At 42.3% G+C, this 16,817-nt stretch overlaps 1 protein-coding gene and 1 non-coding gene across 2 annotated transcripts; both read right to left on the reverse strand.

Moving 5' to 3' along the window:
* Positions 1–5,949: 5,949 nt before the first annotated feature.
* On the reverse strand, positions 5,950–7,194 carry MOS (MOS proto-oncogene, serine/threonine kinase). The gene has a single exon (XM_005563344.5). The coding sequence runs from the start codon at positions 7,108–7,110 to the stop codon at positions 6,070–6,072; it is 1,041 nt and encodes a 346-aa protein (XP_005563401.2). The 5' UTR covers positions 7,111–7,194; the 3' UTR covers positions 5,950–6,069.
* Positions 7,195–14,721: 7,527 nt separating this feature from the next.
* Positions 14,722–14,832, reverse strand: LOC123575388 (small nucleolar RNA SNORA3/SNORA45 family). Its single transcript, XR_006700679.1, has one exon. It is a non-coding gene; the product is annotated as a small nucleolar RNA SNORA3/SNORA45 family (small nucleolar RNA).
* Between the last annotated feature and the right edge of the window lie 1,985 nt (positions 14,833–16,817).

A 16,817-nucleotide genomic window follows, 5' to 3' on the forward strand; every position in this document is an offset into this window, starting at 1 on the left:
TCTCTCCCACTCTAGGTTCCCATGCCACCCCCAATCCCACTCAAAGCAGCCCTGAGAAACATTGCCCATTATCTCTCCATACCACCCCCCCAAAACTTGCCCTGCCCCAACACTTCAACACTATTTTATGTTATTTTTCTTATTAATATAAGAAGACAGGAACATCAGACCTCTGAGCCCAAGCCAAGCCATCATATCCCCTGTGACCTGCATGTGTACATCCAGATGGCCTGAAGCAAGTGAAGAATCACAAAAGAAGTGAAAATGGCCGGTTCTGATGATATTCCACCATTGTGATTTGTTCCTGCCCCACCTTAACTGAGTGATTAACCTTGTGAAATTCCTTCTCCTGGCTCAGAAGCTCCCCCACTGAGCACCTTGTGAACTTTGCCCCTGCCTGTAAGAGAAAAACCCCCTTTGACTGTAATTTTCCACTACCAACCCAAATCCTATGGAACAGCCCCACCCATATCTGCCTTTGCTGACTCTCTTTTCAGACTCAGCCCACCTGCACCCAGGTGAAATAAACAGCCTTGTTGCTCACACAAAGCCTGTTTGGTGGTCTCTTCACACTGACGTGTGTGACACTCCTCATTCAGCAATGGTTTCCCGATTGTTAAATTTGATATTTACTTTATTCTTTCTACATACAATTATTTCTTTTTTTTTTTTTTTTTTTTTTTTTGAGACAGAGTCTCGCTCTGTAGCCCAGGCTGGAGTGCAGTGGCCGGATCTCAGCTCACTGCAAGCTCCGCCTCCCGGGTTTACGCCATTCTCCTGCCTCAGCCTCCCGAGTAGCTGGGACTACAGGCACCCGCCACCTCGCCCGGCTAGTTTTTTTTTTTTTGTATTTCTTAGTAGAGACGGGGTTTCACCGTGTTAGCCAGGATGGTCTCGATCTCCTGACCTTGCGATCCGCCCGTCTCGGCCTCCCAAAGTGCTGGGATTACAGGCTTGAGCCACCGCGCCCGGCCTCTACATACAATTATTTCTTATTCTGAACACTTTGAGAGTAAGTTGAAGACGTAATACCTTATTACTCTTTTAGCATTTCACTGAGTATTTCCTAAAAACAATGGCTTTCTCCAACATAACTGCAGTGTAACTATCAAAATCAAGAAATTTTGATATAATACTTGCATATAATCTAGAGATCCCATTTAAATTTATCAGTTGTCCTAATAGTGTTTGTTATGGGACCACAGTCCAATCCTGGATTATGTGTTGGACCGGGTTGTCATGTCTTTATATATGAAACAGTTCCTCAGTCTTTCCTTGTCTTTTATGACCTTGATACTTCTGACATGAGCAGGTCAATTTGAGTGTGAAATTGTTTCCTCTTGATTTGGGTAAGGTTATGTGTCTTTTGCAGGACTACCACAGAAGTGGTGCTATGTTCTTCTCAATGCATCATATCAGGAGGCGTGTCATGTTTATCAATTTGCCCCATTACTGGTGATATTAACTTGAGTAAGATATCTTTCTGTATATCTGTCTACATCACTTGTAAGATAATGTCAGTATGACTTCTTCACTGTAAGGATAATTATTTTGTGCTTATTTGCAATTAATATTATTTGGTATTCTATTGTAAGGTAGAGCTTTCCTTTCTCCAACGTTTATTTATATAGTTATTTATATCATTATGGATTCCTATTTCCTTCATTATGACTATTCATTTCTAATTGATTTACCATCATTAATCATTTTAATGCTAAAATTATCTCAGGTCAGCCAGTAGGAGAGATCATTCAAGCCAGCTCCTGTGTCCTTATAACAGGTTTCTATCATTCCTGAGCATTCCTTTATTTGGAGGCACAAGATGTTCTGGTTCATTTTATATTTTCCCTGCTCTGGAATCAGCTGCTTCTCAAGAGGCCCCCATTTCCTCCTGTTGTGAATAATTAAAAATTCAGAAACTAAAAAGTCAGAATTCAGAGCTAAAGTTTGGTGTTAATCTGCTCCAGAGTGTCATTACTTTAGGCCCTGTCAAAGGACAGAGCTAGGAAATACATGTATGTGCGTACACACACACACACAGATGCACACACATTAATGTCTGTTTCTATATCTATCCCTCTCTCTCCTTTCATCTACCTCTATTAAAAACTACATGTTCACACTGATACTTCTAAACTCAACCTGACATTTCCTATTTCAATTTCAATAGAGTTTATTCTAGACTTCCTTGTTTCTATACTTGTAACTTCCTTTTCTAACACTTATAAATCCTGGCTCCCATTCTCCTCAATGTATTTACTTACTTGTTTAACCCTCCTGTATATGACTAATGTCCCCACCATATTAGCCAAGTATCTCATCCTCCAGCCCTGCTATCATGAAACATGCAGTCTGTGGCTGTGTCAAAGGGAATATTTTATCTTTTTCAAGGTATTGTAAAAGGAATCTTTCTTTTATAAATTCTAGCTGATTTTTGTTGACATAGTTGAAGTCTATTGATTTCTGTATGTTAATTTTATATTCTGCAAACAATAATTATTTTATTGTTTTAGTTTGTCTGTTAATTATCTTGTGTTTCTTTTCCAAGTATATATCCTGAAAATGGAATCTGCAAACAGAATTTGTTTTTCTTCTCTCTTCACAGTTTTAGACCTCAAGTTTAATTTTCTTTTTAAATGTCACTGACCAATAAAACATTAAATCATAATAGCAGTAGTGGGCATTCTTACATTATTCATGACTTTAGTGGACTGATTTCCTGTTAATATGGTAGCTATTGGGCTGAAATGTGTGGTGTTCTATACATTTTTAAGTTTTTATTTTGAAATAATTTTAGACATAGAAGAATTGCAAAGACAGTACATAGAATTCTTGTATAATATATCCTTTATTCAGTTTTCCCTATGTTATGTAACCATGGTATTTATACATTTATAAAAAATAAGTCATATAAGAAATTAACATTTGTTATGTATTTTTTTAAGTGGGTTAGGTAAATATCTATTTCTCCTTCTTTTGAGTCTCTTTTTAAAAACCCAGAATAAACATTTAATTTTGTCAAATGTATTCTCAGCATATGTTCTTACTCTTTTAACCTGCTAATATGAATTAAGACAATAGATTTTCTAATATGAAACTATTCTTGCATCTTGGAAGAAATTCACTTGAGTAAAAATAACATGTGCATGATTATAAAAATTAACTCTTAGATTCTGTATGCTAATATTTACTTAGGACAGTGATAGTTTTTTACACTGATAGTTTTAAACAAGACTGACCTGTCATTTCTTTTTAAAAAGCAATCTTTATCGGGTTTTGATGTAAATGTTATTCTTTTTTTTTGAAACGGAGTTTCGCTCTTGTTGCCTAGTCTGGAGTGCAATGGCGCCATCTTGGCTCACCGCAACCTCCACATCCCAGGCTAAAGCGATTCTCCTTCCTCAGCCTCCCAAGTAGCTGGGATTACAGGCGTGTGCTACCATGCCTGACTAATTTTCTATTTTTGGTAGAGATGGGGTTTCATCATTTTGGCCAGGCTGGTCTCCCAACTTCAGGTGATCCACTCACCTTGGCCTCCCAAGGTGCTGGGATTACAGACATGAGCCACCACACCTGCCCGTATTATCTTTCTTAATACTTGTTTTTGCACTATTAAGTATGCCTTTACCTCTGACTTGATGTGTATGTCAAAGAGCATACTTTTGACTATTAGTCACTACAGAGGGAGCAGTCATGTGCCTGTTCTACCTCTCAGCAGGGTGGTTTTCCAACAACTCAGACTTCTTTCATCTGCTTGTTTCCTTCCAATATGGCACTTCTGTGGGTTTCTTCGTGCAGCCACAACCTTCTTTCTCTCCAAAGCAAACCGGGCCCAGGAGGCTTCTGTGCCTGTCCAATATTCCCTGCCCTGTCCCCAGGGTGACCCCCTCTTGTCCAGCAGCTGAATTTTGCCGCCAATTTCTGAGCTCTGCATGGCTGGATCCTCTGTAACACCTGCTCTTCTTTCTTTTTCTACCAACTCCTCTAACCTCAGCACTGTTTGATCTCATTCCTGTTCTCTGATTTCTTCCCCAACATTTACACTTCCCAGTGGGCTCCTGTTATCCAAGGAATCTAATTTTGCAGGTCTCCTTGGGATCTGTCACTGCTGGGTCCCTTGGTCCCCACCCCCTGCCCCGATGCCAGCCACACCTTACCCTTCCTGCTCTCTTTCCTTAAGGCTCCGTTCAGTCTTTAGTTATCACATTTTAGGGTTTGTTTTCTCTCTCCCAGTTTCACTGATTATGGAGCCTACAGTGTTTATTCCCCCTTCTTCACCTTGTCATTCTATGTGGTCTCCATGTGAAGGGAAGACACTATTGTAATTTAAACTTACCAACGTGAATTCCTATTGCCACAATAGTCAAAGAAGGGGGCCGGGCACAGTGACTCAAGCCTGTAATCCTAGCACTTTGTGAGACTGACATGGGGGGGGATCACTTGAGGTCAAGAGTTCGAGACCAGCCTGGCCAACATGGTGAAACCTCTTTACTAAAAATACAAAAATTAGTCGGGTGTGGTGGCATGTGCCTATAATCCCAGCTACTGGGGAGGCGGAGGTTGCAGTGAGCCAAAATCGTGCCACTACACTCCAGTCTGGGTGATGGAATGAGAATCTATCTCAAATAATAATAATCAGAGAAGGGAATTCTTTATCGGTATATAGGTGGTTTGTTCCCCCAACTACCTGGACAGAATTAGCAGCACTCCGTCAATGTTATACATGGCCACAGATAGCTCTCTTTTGCTTTTCTCAAGAATACTTCCAAACCATGGTGTCACTCTGTAGACCCCCCTACCCTCAACCACTCTTAACAGAAAAAAATAGAAGCTAACAGATGTGGGCTTCCCCAGTCCCCTTTTTCCTATTGTAAATGTGTCTGTAATGCCATTGTGCCCCCACCCTTGGCTCCCATCTTGGGAAGAGATGTCCTTTCTCTCCAAGATGATAATCTCTTCCCCTAGGTACTACGCTTCATCCCTTCTACAAGTATCTAAACTTTATCAATTATCTTTGCCTCTGGTGGCTCATTTTACAAATAAAATTATTTCTTTCAACCTAAAAGAAACCAGATAAAAAATCTGAAAACATTTCTGTGTCTCTGACCCCCTTTTAAGGTTCCTGCCTCTCCCTCCTTAACAGTGCATGCACAGCCTCTGCTTCAGGGCTTTGCCATTCCCTCTACCAGCCACTGCGTCAGCTTTGCCTTCCGCCATGCACAGAAACTGCTGTTGCTAAAAGAAAGTCAAAGTTGTCCCAATGACAAAATCCAATCACCTTCTCCTTTAAAACCTATGTACCAACACCCATTGTTTTGATGTCTAGAGTGGGCAATCTAGTTCTATTTGTCTGTTCTCTTCCATCCAAATGTTAAATTTCATGATTCCTCAGGGTTTTCATTTTCCCCTCACATCATATAATCTTTATCTTCTACTTCTGAGTCCCAGTACCAGGTAAAAATGACCCAGTTTAGAAGTGTTTTAGTAAAATGTCTCTACTCATTGCATTGCACAAGTTAAAAATATTACAATAAGTCAGTTATAATTCCTTTGACTGTAAATGTACCTCAGTGTATGACTTTTATGTGTGAAGGTCATTACAAACAAGAAGTTTTACTGGGGGGAGTAGTAGGAAAGCATTACTTATTTTTTAAAAAGTTTTTACTGATTTGGTGTGGGAGCAAGTACACTGTTAATAGTTGGAATTTATGTGGTAGGTATGGGATATATATGGATTTATAGAAAATTTTGACATTTCTGCAGTGGAGTTCTGTTTTGGACAAAGTGTTTTATCAGTAACAAATTTGAATAAATGAAATACTATCAATGGAGGGCAAAGCACAAGCACTAATCTTATCTGAATAAGATTAGTTACTAACAGTACTGAGACAACAGGTACTAGATTTGTGGCTTTGCTATGTGTCGTAGAAAAAGCATTGGAGACTAAAGGAGTTTTTAGTAACTTTATTTTCTAAAACTCCATCCCACAAATATGTTTTCTTCGACATCTCCACTTCCTTTAAAAACAAACAGAAACAGACACAAGCTTATCTTGACGCAGGTTTTCAGTCAGCCGAATTCAGCTTTCAAAGAGGTGAGATCCACCAAAAGCAGCCGCGCGCTCGGCCTCTGCGCCGCGCTGGGTCTCCAGCAGCGCCGGATGACGTCCCCAAGGCGCTGCCCGGGGAGCGAGTCCTGGAAGACGGCAGCGGAGAGGGACGGGCGCAGGTCGTAGGCCACCACTGCGTACAGTATGTGCTGCCGCTCCCCCGAATAGGGCGCCTGCTTGGTAGTCATTTGCCAGAGAGTGATGGCAAAGGAATAAATGTCGGCTTTGGGCGTCACTCCCTCTCCTTTCAGGAGTTCCGGGGCGCGGTGGGTGTATGTGCCTCCAAGGGGGTAAAGGGGTGTCTGGAAGCACAGCAGATCTTCCAACTTCTCAGAGCAACCGAAGTCACTAATTTTACAGACATCCTGCTCACTGATCAAGATGTTCGCGGGCTTCAGGTCCAAGTGCACAATGCTTTGCGAGTGGAGGAAGAGCAGGCCGTTCACAACATCTAGGGAGTACTTGAGACACTTTCCCAAGGTTAACGGTCCTCCAGTGCTGCAGTGAGGCTCCCCCGCGTCCCCCTCAGGGTGGCCGGCGGCGCCGTAGATGACTTGGTGTAAAGTGACGTTGCCACCGAACTCCATGATGATGGTCCCTAGGCTGTTGGACCCCGCGGGCGTGCGCGTGCTGGCAGCCACCACGCGCACGATGTTATCGTGGCGCAGCCTTGCTACGTTGAGCTCAGCCCAGAAACTCCGCCGAGATGCTAGTCGGTTCTTAGTGCACTTGTTCACTTGCTTTATGGCCACAGGAACACCGTGGTAAGTCGCCTTGTACACCGAGCCAAACCCTCCGGCTCCCAGCCTCTGCAGCAAGCACACCTGCTCCCAGTCAATGGAGCACCAAGCCAGCCGGCGCGGCAGCCGCGGGGCCCGAGGAGGAGTGGCCCCCAGAAGCAGCTTCGCAGGGAGCTCTGAGGGACTGCTGCAGGGCCGGGCGTCCACCGACGGGGAAAACTCGCCGGGGAGGTAGGGGCGTAGGGCCAGGGGCGAGGGCATCGCACTTCGCAGGGGGACACCAGGGCCGCTGGGGTGAATGAAAAGACCAGGGGAAACCGCGGGACTTTGGAAACATGACTGACTACTCCTTGGCTCCACCCCTATCCCTTTTCTCCTTTTCCTTCATTTGTTTCAAATGAGCTACATCTGTGCTGTCACTCAGCAAGAGTTTTTATCAGATGGAGGGAGAAACCGGAATGAAGCACAGCAATCCCTTTCAGATGAAAGCATTTCCCTTCCACACTTGAAGTGAATTCTTATAAAAACAAGCTCATGCCAGATAAACAGCATGGAGCTGCCCCAGAACTCACCCCTCTTTTACATTATTTGTTTAACTATAATGAAATACTTTTTTTCAAGTCACATCCGCTGCACATTATCAGTCCTCAGACTAAAGAGACCACAAAGCACAATGAAATTGTTTCACACTTTGCAGGCTATAATGATTGTTAGTGTCATTCTCCAGCTGCATTAAATCACTTCCAGCAGTTATTGGCTGAGAGTTGAAATGCAAACAGCAGACATTTGTTTAACCAATTACAGGGAAAAACTAGGTGCAACATTCATATGGATAAAAAATTGCAACGTTAATCAATCCAAATAGAATCACTGATACAGGTCATAACACACACCTAAATTCATCAGTGGAAAGGAGAATCCCCTGACAGTCTATGCAACTTACACAGCAAATTAGCAAGACGTCTTAGCAACATATTGACTTTGTAACAATCCTTCCCTTTCAAGGCGATTTGGCCCACCCGGTCAGCTCACTTGCAAGAGAGATTCTAGACTTTGCAGTGAACGAGTTACAGAAGTTTTGAATCAGAGTTGGAGGAGAAAAAAGAACAGAATGATTCAGAGCTGTGATCAGGGCTTCAAATAATAACACATATGGGAGAATTGTAGAAGAGGAAAAATCTGAAGAAATAAAAATGGCACAAAATCACTAGTACCTACATATAATGTAGAAAACCAGAAGTTGGAATGAAATTCAGGGTATTGGCCATCAAACAACAAGTTCTTCCTTTCTGATTTTTATAATGAAAATTAATTTTCTACCAAGTGCAGTGAGTCATGCCTATAATCCCAGTGCTTTAGGAGGCTGAGGTGGAAGGACCACTTGAGGCCAAGAATTTGAGACCTGCCTCTACAAAAAATAATAATAAAGTTAGCTGAGTGTGGTGGCGCACTCCTGTAGTCCTAGCTACTTTGGAGGCTGGGGCGGGAGGAGACTTGAACTGAGGAGTTTGAAGCTGCAGTGAGCTATGATCGTGCCACTGCACACCCGGCTGGATGATAGAGCAAGACTCTGACTCTAAGCAAAAAATTATTTTTCATACCATATCTTTGGAAAAAGGACCAATAATACCATATTCATGAGAAACACGCGCGCACACACACACACACACACACACACACGTTAGGATATTTTAAAAAAATCAAATGGTAGCCTGGCACGGTGGCTCACGCCTGTAATCCCAGCATTTTGGGAGGCCGAGGCAGGTGGATCATGAGGTCAGGAGATCGAGACCATCCTAGCTAACACAGTGAAACACCATCTCTACTAAAAATACAAAAAATTAGCCAGGCGTGGTGGCGGGCACCTGTAGTCCCAGCTACTCGGCAGGCTGAGGCGGGAGAATGACCTGAACCCGGGAGGTGGAGCTTGCAGTGAGCCGAGATCGTGCCACTGCACTCCAGCCTGGGCGACAGAGTGGAGGAAAAAAAAAATTCAAATGGTAAAGTTCCCTTCTTCTAAAGCACCTATGTGCTAGGTTATGTGTAACCACATTTTAATGATAGCAGTTGTATGTTTTTGAAGTATATTGACTTTGAGAAGGTAAATTAATAAACATGAACCATTTACAGAAGCAATTTGAGGTCCATGAAGCCCTGGAATAGGATTTCTATTCTGTACTACCTGTGTGGCTTAGTATGTGATCTAGTATGTGTATAATATTTAATCTGCTTGAGCCTCAATCTTTTTGTTTTTTTTTTTTTGAGACAGAGTTTCGCTCCTGTTGCCCAGGCTGGAGTGCAATGGCATGATCTTGGCTCACTGCAACCTCCGCTCCCTGGGTTCAAGCGATTCTCCCGCCTCAGCTCCTGAGTAGCTGGGATTACAGGCATGTGCCACCATGCCCAGCTAATTTTTGTATTTTTAGTAGAGACAGGGTTTCATCATGTTGGCCAGGGTGGTCTCGAACTCCTGACCCCAGGTGATCCACCTGCCTCAGCCTCCCAAAGTGCTTGGATTAAGGCGTGAGCCACCATCCCTGGCGAACTCTATGGAATATTTTAGTAGAAAGATTGTTGTGTGCAATCGTGTCAAACCCTAAATATAAAAGGATGCCAATGAATAGAGAAAAATAAAGTAATACACTTATATTCTATAATAAATCTACATTGCAAAATTTACTCAGTAACTGTCACATAGTTGGGATTATAATTCAGGGCTCTGAAATGATTATATAATAGTACTGTGAATATTAGTAGAATGAGAGTGACTTTACCCCCTAGATAAGTCACATAATGCAAGATAATGTGGCTTATTATATAATCTTTATTTTTAAGATAATCGCATAAACAATTCATTTTCAAAGTTGGTTTCAATCTTTACACAAAACATAAGGTATTGGTGAAAATGTGGCATTCTGTGTATTTATAAACCCCAAATAATTGAATATCCAATTTACAACAGCCTTTGTTTTCTTTTTTAAGGTATCTTAAAATATTTATTTTACTCAGCAAATTGCACTTACCCTGAAAGCAGGATCTATCTCCCTATTTATTTTTTATCCCCTGTAACAGTGCCAAACATATTTCTTATTATGTTCTTACTTTACTTTTGTTTTTTTCTTTTTGAGACAGTATCTCGCTATGTCACCCAGGCTGGAGTGCAGTGGTGTGATCTTGGCTCACTGCAACCTCTGCCTCCTTGGCTGAAGCGATCCTCCCACCTCAGCCTCCTGAGTAGCTGGGACCACAGGCACACACCACCACACCCAACTAATTTTTGTATTTTTTTATAGAGATAGGGTTGTACCACGCTGTCTAGGCTGGTCTTGAACTCCTGAGGTCAAGTAATCTGCCCGCCTCAGCTTCCCAAAATGCTAGGATTACAGGGCACTGTGCTCGGCCCTGAAGTTTAATGTTTAATCCTGATTTGGTTACCAAATATGTGTGCACTACGTAATATTTTGGATCTCAAAAGTGGGTAAAGCTTTAAGCATGGTGGTAAAAGGCTCTTAGGGGCCAGATGGCCTGGGTTTCTTACCATCCCAGTGCTTGTTTCCTTATCTGCAAAATGAGGAAAATATGCCCACCTCAGGATTGTTGTGAAGAGTAACAGAGTTTCAAATACTTAGATCAGTGCCTCAATGCTAATTATTATTTATAAAACTCATTTAAAAAACCATGTGTATGGGCTTATACGAATAAGAAACAGATTTGTTAGGAAGTATTGGTTTAAAACTATCCTGTCAGGGCTGAAGTAACTCGTTTTCACGTTAAACTAACATAAAATGTGAGTATTTTTCTGCTCTTGAATTTTGAGGTTAAAGATATAAAATCCTGCTGTAAAACGTGGGTGGGGGGGTTAACACTAATCTGATCAAATGCAATGAGCCTATGTCATCCCCTAAACAAAGGCAAAGAGCAAAATGTGTTGATAACAGGGAATTCTCCTTGGAATTACATATGAAACAAAGGAAGAGAAACTGCACCTCCTGAGGAGCGAAATGCTCTCCTCGTGTTCTTAGCGCACAGGCTTTACGTGTTTTGTTCTTTGATTGGCAGCATGACTATAAAGATACTTCCGTATCAAACATCATATTTATCACAAGAGTAACAACAGATACCAGAACGGATAGCTCTTTTTAACTGGACTTTAATCAGAGCCTGAGGATCGCGGATCGTGGGAGAGCGTCCTCCTGACCAGCGTGGTTGGCTTTCTGGGCACGCTGGGCCTGAGCTGCCCCAGCTCCCTGGGCGCGCACCGGGTTTCACGGGTACCGGGGACCGCGGGACGCTGCGGCCTCCCTGCCTCCTGCACTTGCTGCGCTGGGGCCGAGGAGGTGGCTCTGCCTTTCTTGATTCCCCAGTCTCTGGAAGACAAGCCACCCTCGCCGCCTCCTGGCTGCCAGTGGCCTCGCCCGCTGGGGCGTTTGTGCGTTTCCTAGCGCGCGGGGTTTGGGCGCTCTGGTGCCCGGAAGCACGTGGGCGAGGCCGTCGGTCCCCGAAAGACGCTCAGAGTGCGCCCAGCCTGCCCTTCTGCGTACGCAACAAATTTTCCTTTTTCTTTAGAGTCATCACGTCGTCTTTTGGAAGTCAGTCTTAAAAGGCGGTGAAACTCAACAGCAGTCTCAACCGCGCACAGAACCCCACCGACGGTGGCGGCGCTTGCGCCTGCGCACCCTTGACTGCCGCCCGAGTCCTGGCAGAGGACTGCCCGGTTAAGCGATCTCCGGTTACAGCGGATTCCATAGGTTACAGTGGATTCCAGAGGTCACAGAGGTTACAGTGGATTCCAGAGGTTACAGAGGTTACAGTGGATTCCAGAGGTTACAGAGGTTACAGTGGATTCCAGAGGTTACAGAGGTTACAGTGGATTCCAGAGGTTACAGTGCAAAGAGTGCAAAGAGTATTGCAACCGTGCAAGATTGGTATTGCTGGTTACAACCGTGCATTTCATGGTCGAAATTTCATTTTTGCCTTTTTTAAGACTAAAAAGTTAAGCTGTAGATGAATATATACGCTTTACTAAAAATTCCCATACAAAGATTATAGAGTCAAACTTGAAAAACATCTTTTTTTTTTTTTTTTTTACTTCAGTGGGATTATACTATTGACATTCTGAAATTTGAATTTTATACTTAGCAATATAACATAGACTTGTTTCTATATCAGTAAAGTACATATAAAGCTACTTTAATTTTTATATGGTCAATATAATATGGTCAGGAGCAGATCTAAATTTGTGGATTGCATGGAGCACGTCCCTGGATGTGACCAGCGCACACTCTCTGTTTCCATGCGGGGAGGTTGGGGTTGCTTGCTTCCACTTTGCCCTGATCGCTTGGATTTTGTATTTTGACTCGAGATATGTAAATACATTTTTACTTCTCTAAATACAGCTAAACTTCACAAAAGGTTTTAAGACATGCAAATATGTTTCAAACTGGTTTTGGAAACCTTTGAATTTAATGATATCTTGCAATTTTCTCATATTTTTAAGAACATAAAATGCTTATAGATATTTGAAAATTTGAAATTTGATCTGATTGAAATGCGGCTATCTTGAATGATTTTGTCCAATTTATGATCACATACTGGCATCCTCCCTCAAGCCAGACTGTGTTTGCTTGCTTGTTTTTGTTTTGTTTTGTTTTGTTTTGTTTGTTTTTTGAGACAGTGTCTCACACTCTGTCTCCCAGGCTGGAGTGGAGTGCACGATCTCAGTTCACTACAGCTTCCACCTCCCTGTGCTCAAGCTTTCCTCCCACTTTGGCGGCCCAAAGTGCTGAGATTACAGGCATGAGATCCACGCCCGGCCTCAGAAAATGCTTTCTAACTTTGTATTTAGTATTTACTAAATTCTGTATTTTTCACTGATAAATGTGTCAAAATAATAGGATGTTTGAATAAAGGATCCAAAAGTAATACACTCTATTCAATTCACCATCTTTACTCAATTTTAAGCAAAATTTTCTCGTGCGTATCATTAGGGACTCTTGGCCTCTTATAGATTGAATGTGATTTAATCAACTGCAATAATTATTTTTGCTGCTCAAATTGACACACTTTGGCCAGTGGGGGGCCCTGTTGTGTTCTTTTGACACAGTCCCATTGATCTGAATTATTTCTTGCCTCTTGGTACATACAGCAAGTTGCCTCAGGCTCATAATGGCTCCTGGAGTCAGTCATTTCTCCAGGGTATCCTGGAAAGATGCCATAATCTCAGCATTAAGTGCACATATTAGGTTCATTCTCTTAAGCCCTTGTTACTAGTTCGTTTTAACTGACAGAATTGGAAAAACATATACTCTTTTTTTTCTTTTAAAAAGCATAGGTTTCTATTGATATTTCTAATTCAGTTCTGACAGTATGATTCCCAATTAAAGCATTTCAATTTTATTATTTTCCTTCTCTTTCCTTATACTTGAAAGCTTGATTTCAAACAAATTAATCTAATTACTAATTTATCTGATAAAATTATTAAATAAAATTTAAGATTTCTTTGCAGTTATTTTTATCCTTATACTGTATGCCACTAAGATGTGTAATCAAATTATTTTCTTGTAGAGTCACGCCTCATAGCTCATTCTGTGAGACTTTGTTTTATATAAATCATGTATGATTAATTTGTTTTCAGTTCTGGGAGGCTGTCAGTATAACTAGCTGGCAGTTTTCCTAGAAGGTGGCAGTTTTCAGCCAAGAGGTTTTATTCTTTTGTGATAATAAACCTTTGAGTATGGTAGAAAACTGTTCTGAGTCTACCTTATGAAACGTGGGTGAAGGGAAAATCAAGCAAACGAATTTCCCCAGTTCTGTATGAAAATCTCATTTAGCCACTATCTGATCATTACGTAGTGACCAGGTGCAACATTACAAGCAGAAGGTTCATATGCACAAGTTCTGGATGGCACCCAATGCTGTCTTCTACTATTCAATTTCTGGGAATATTAGAACCCACATAGCTTCATGTATTTCATTACAATTTAGTTTAGTCAATAGTAATGATATTAAAGCCTTTAAAATTTATTCTCTCTTCTTTGAGCTTCCTTTTATAATATATAACACTTTCCTACCAACATATTATTATATTATACCAAAGTTTACAATACATAAATCCAAGTGATTCTCTAAGTTGATTTTATCATAACCTAGTCCCCAAATCTTTAATTTTCCTCTTTCTCTAGTTTCTCTTTATGTGTATAGAATGTATCTTCTTAATGCTTCTTAGTCGACTAAGATATTTTTTTTGAAATACAAACAATTCCTTTCTCACCTGGCCTTCTGCAGTCTAGAGTTATCTGAGAAGAGACTTAACTTATTTTCAGTCGTTCTAAAATATTCAAATATTCTGCCTTTTCTTTCTTTTATTTTCTTTAGGCGGAGTTTCACTCTTGTTGCCCAGGTTGGAGTGCAATGGCATGATCTCGGCTCCCTACAACCTCCGCCTCCTGGATTCAAGCAATTCTCCTGCCTCAGCCTCCCAAGTAGCTGGGATTACAAGTGTGCACCACCATGCTCAGCGAATTTTGTATTTTTAGTGGAGATGGGGTTTCACCATGTTAATCAGGCTGGTCTCGAACTCCTGACCTCAAGTGATCCACCTGCCTCGGCCTCCCAAAATACTGGGATTACAGGTATGAGCCACAATTCCCGGCCATATTCTGCCTTTTCTAGACGGAAAAATATTCTAATTATTTCTAGGGCGTGCCTTCTTAATGGCTTGAGGATTGCAGTGCTAATGCTTTGAGGCTGAATTTTTCTTTGTTCTAATTTTTTTATTTTTTAGAACTTTACAATACACCATGGCAGGTACCATCTGCCTGATAGGTGTGAGGAAAGATGACTGCCAGCCCGCTTTCTAAAACCCCAGGTAGGGCATGTTTCTAATCTGGGCGCCGATTGTCTCCACCAGTGAATCAAGACCAGCAGATTCTCTGCAAGTGCCCTAGCACACCAGGACACTCGGACTGTGACTTGAGTCTTGGTGAGGCTGAGTTTTATATGAGATTAAGAGGCACTTTATAGCAAAGCTCTGGGCATCTCCAGTTGGCATATTTGAAAGTGGAACACCAGGACACTTGTTGGAACTCTACTCAAGGCGATTTTAGGTGACTCTAGGGGCAGAGGAAGAGGAAGTCAATTATTTGGTCTTTAGCTGTTGTGAGACGGGGACAGGGTATGGTCTTAGTGGGTCACACTTGAACAGGAAATTGACAGGACTTCCCAGTGGTTCTCTCAACATCCTTAGCGAGGTTTTGGTTACATTCTTGGCAACTTGTGTCAGAACCTAATCTTTCCATGTATACATGAAACAATCCTCCTTTAAATGTTTCAGGATATCATAGTTCCAGGATCCACAAAGGGGAAATTAAAATTTGGGGTCACCCCTGGTGTACCTATTGCAGATTTAAGAGACCATGCACTATAATGGTCTGTTACAAACTGAGGAAGGCTGGAAGTGCCCTGCTGACATTTAGACATGGTGGTGCCCATGGAAAGTCGATCTAGCCTAGGGAGGAAAGCAGGATATCCTCTTATTGGATGTTATAGGAAAGATATAAGGAAGGAGGTGTGAAACCAAGGCTAGACAAAAAGATTTAATTTTTGATACCTACCCAAGACCAGAGGGTGCTGAGCTAGAGTGGAGTCTAAACATGGTAACCCAGGATAGCAAAGGCAGGTGAGGTGGTAAAGTCCACAGGAAGACAAGAGGCTCACCAAAGACTGGAGGCTCGTCCGCAACCTCCTTTGCTGAGCTCAGGTTCCTTACTACTCCAAATTCTTGTGGAAATGAGGATTATAGTTTCAAACTTTAAATTAAGGCTCTGTCACATCCTAATCTGTACACAGGAAGAGGAAACAGAGCACGCACACACTAGTGGCTCAACTCCCCAGCCTTCTTAGAATCTTAAGTTTTGTTTGCTCTGTTGATATTTTTGTGTGTAAATGTAACAAATATGAGAAATTAATTTAATGACTTTCTTTTTTTTTTTTTGAGACGGAGTCTCACGCTGTTGCCCAGGCTGGAGTGCAGTGGCGCGATCTCGGCTCACTGCAAGCTCCGCCTCCCGGGTTCCCGCCATTCTCCTGCCTCAGCCTCCTGAGTAGCTGGGACTACAGGCGCCCGCCACCGCGCCCGGCTAATTTTTTGTATTTTTAGTAGAGACGGGGTTTCACTGTGGTCTCGATCTCCTGACCTTGTGATCCGCCCGCCTCGGCCTCCCAAAGTGCTGGGATTACAGGCTTGAGCCACCGCGCCCGGCCAATTTAATGACTTTCATAGCCCATTTACTGAGTAACCCAGAACATATCTGAGAATCAATTTTCTCTGTGCAGGGGATCCCTGGGAAGCAGTGAAGTGTGTGTGGAGGGCACCTGCCTCAAGTGGGGCTGCAGTGCTTCTGGGAGTGGGGAGTGGGGTAATCATCAAGCGAAATCCTTTCTCCTCCACTCAGGAGACCAGTGGACACTTACTAAATATTTCCCTGTTATTCACAGAAACATTTGCTTTAGGCTTTAGTATTTATTAGCTCACCACAGTGTAATTCTTAACAATCCATGGAACAGTCAGCGGGAGGTTGACTTGAGATTTATATATCCCAATTATCACTGACACTTTATTTTCAGAAAAAGTGAGTTGCCAGTTACCAAAACAGAATGGCTCGGTCCCTTCCACCATTGAATATTGACGAAGCTCTTGCCCACTGACTATGTCCTATTGTATAACCAGATGTTATAATAACTTGAGTCCATATTGGTCCTCACATTTAGCCCAACCCAAGCATGGTGGGAAAAGGGGTGGACAATAATTTGCCCCAGATGGCCCCACAGGAGATAGCAGACATATTGTAGCTAGTGTCATTTTTCCATAAAAAGGATCAGTGTTGAGTTCGTGCATTTAGCAACCTTGTCGATCCAGGTGAAGTAGGACTGCGACTCCAGGTTTTAACAGCAGCCAGTGTCAGAAGAAG

This window comes from Macaca fascicularis, chromosome 8 (assembly GCF_037993035.2).
Source record: "Macaca fascicularis isolate 582-1 chromosome 8, T2T-MFA8v1.1".
NCBI classification, from domain to species: domain Eukaryota; kingdom Metazoa; phylum Chordata; class Mammalia; order Primates; family Cercopithecidae; genus Macaca; species Macaca fascicularis.

Bases quoted from the DNA above. Each gene is read 5' to 3' on its own strand.
- MOS (XM_005563344.5), bottom strand. From the start codon at position 7,110: ATGCCCTCGCCCCTGGCCCTACGCCCCTACCTCCCCGGCGAGTTTTCC.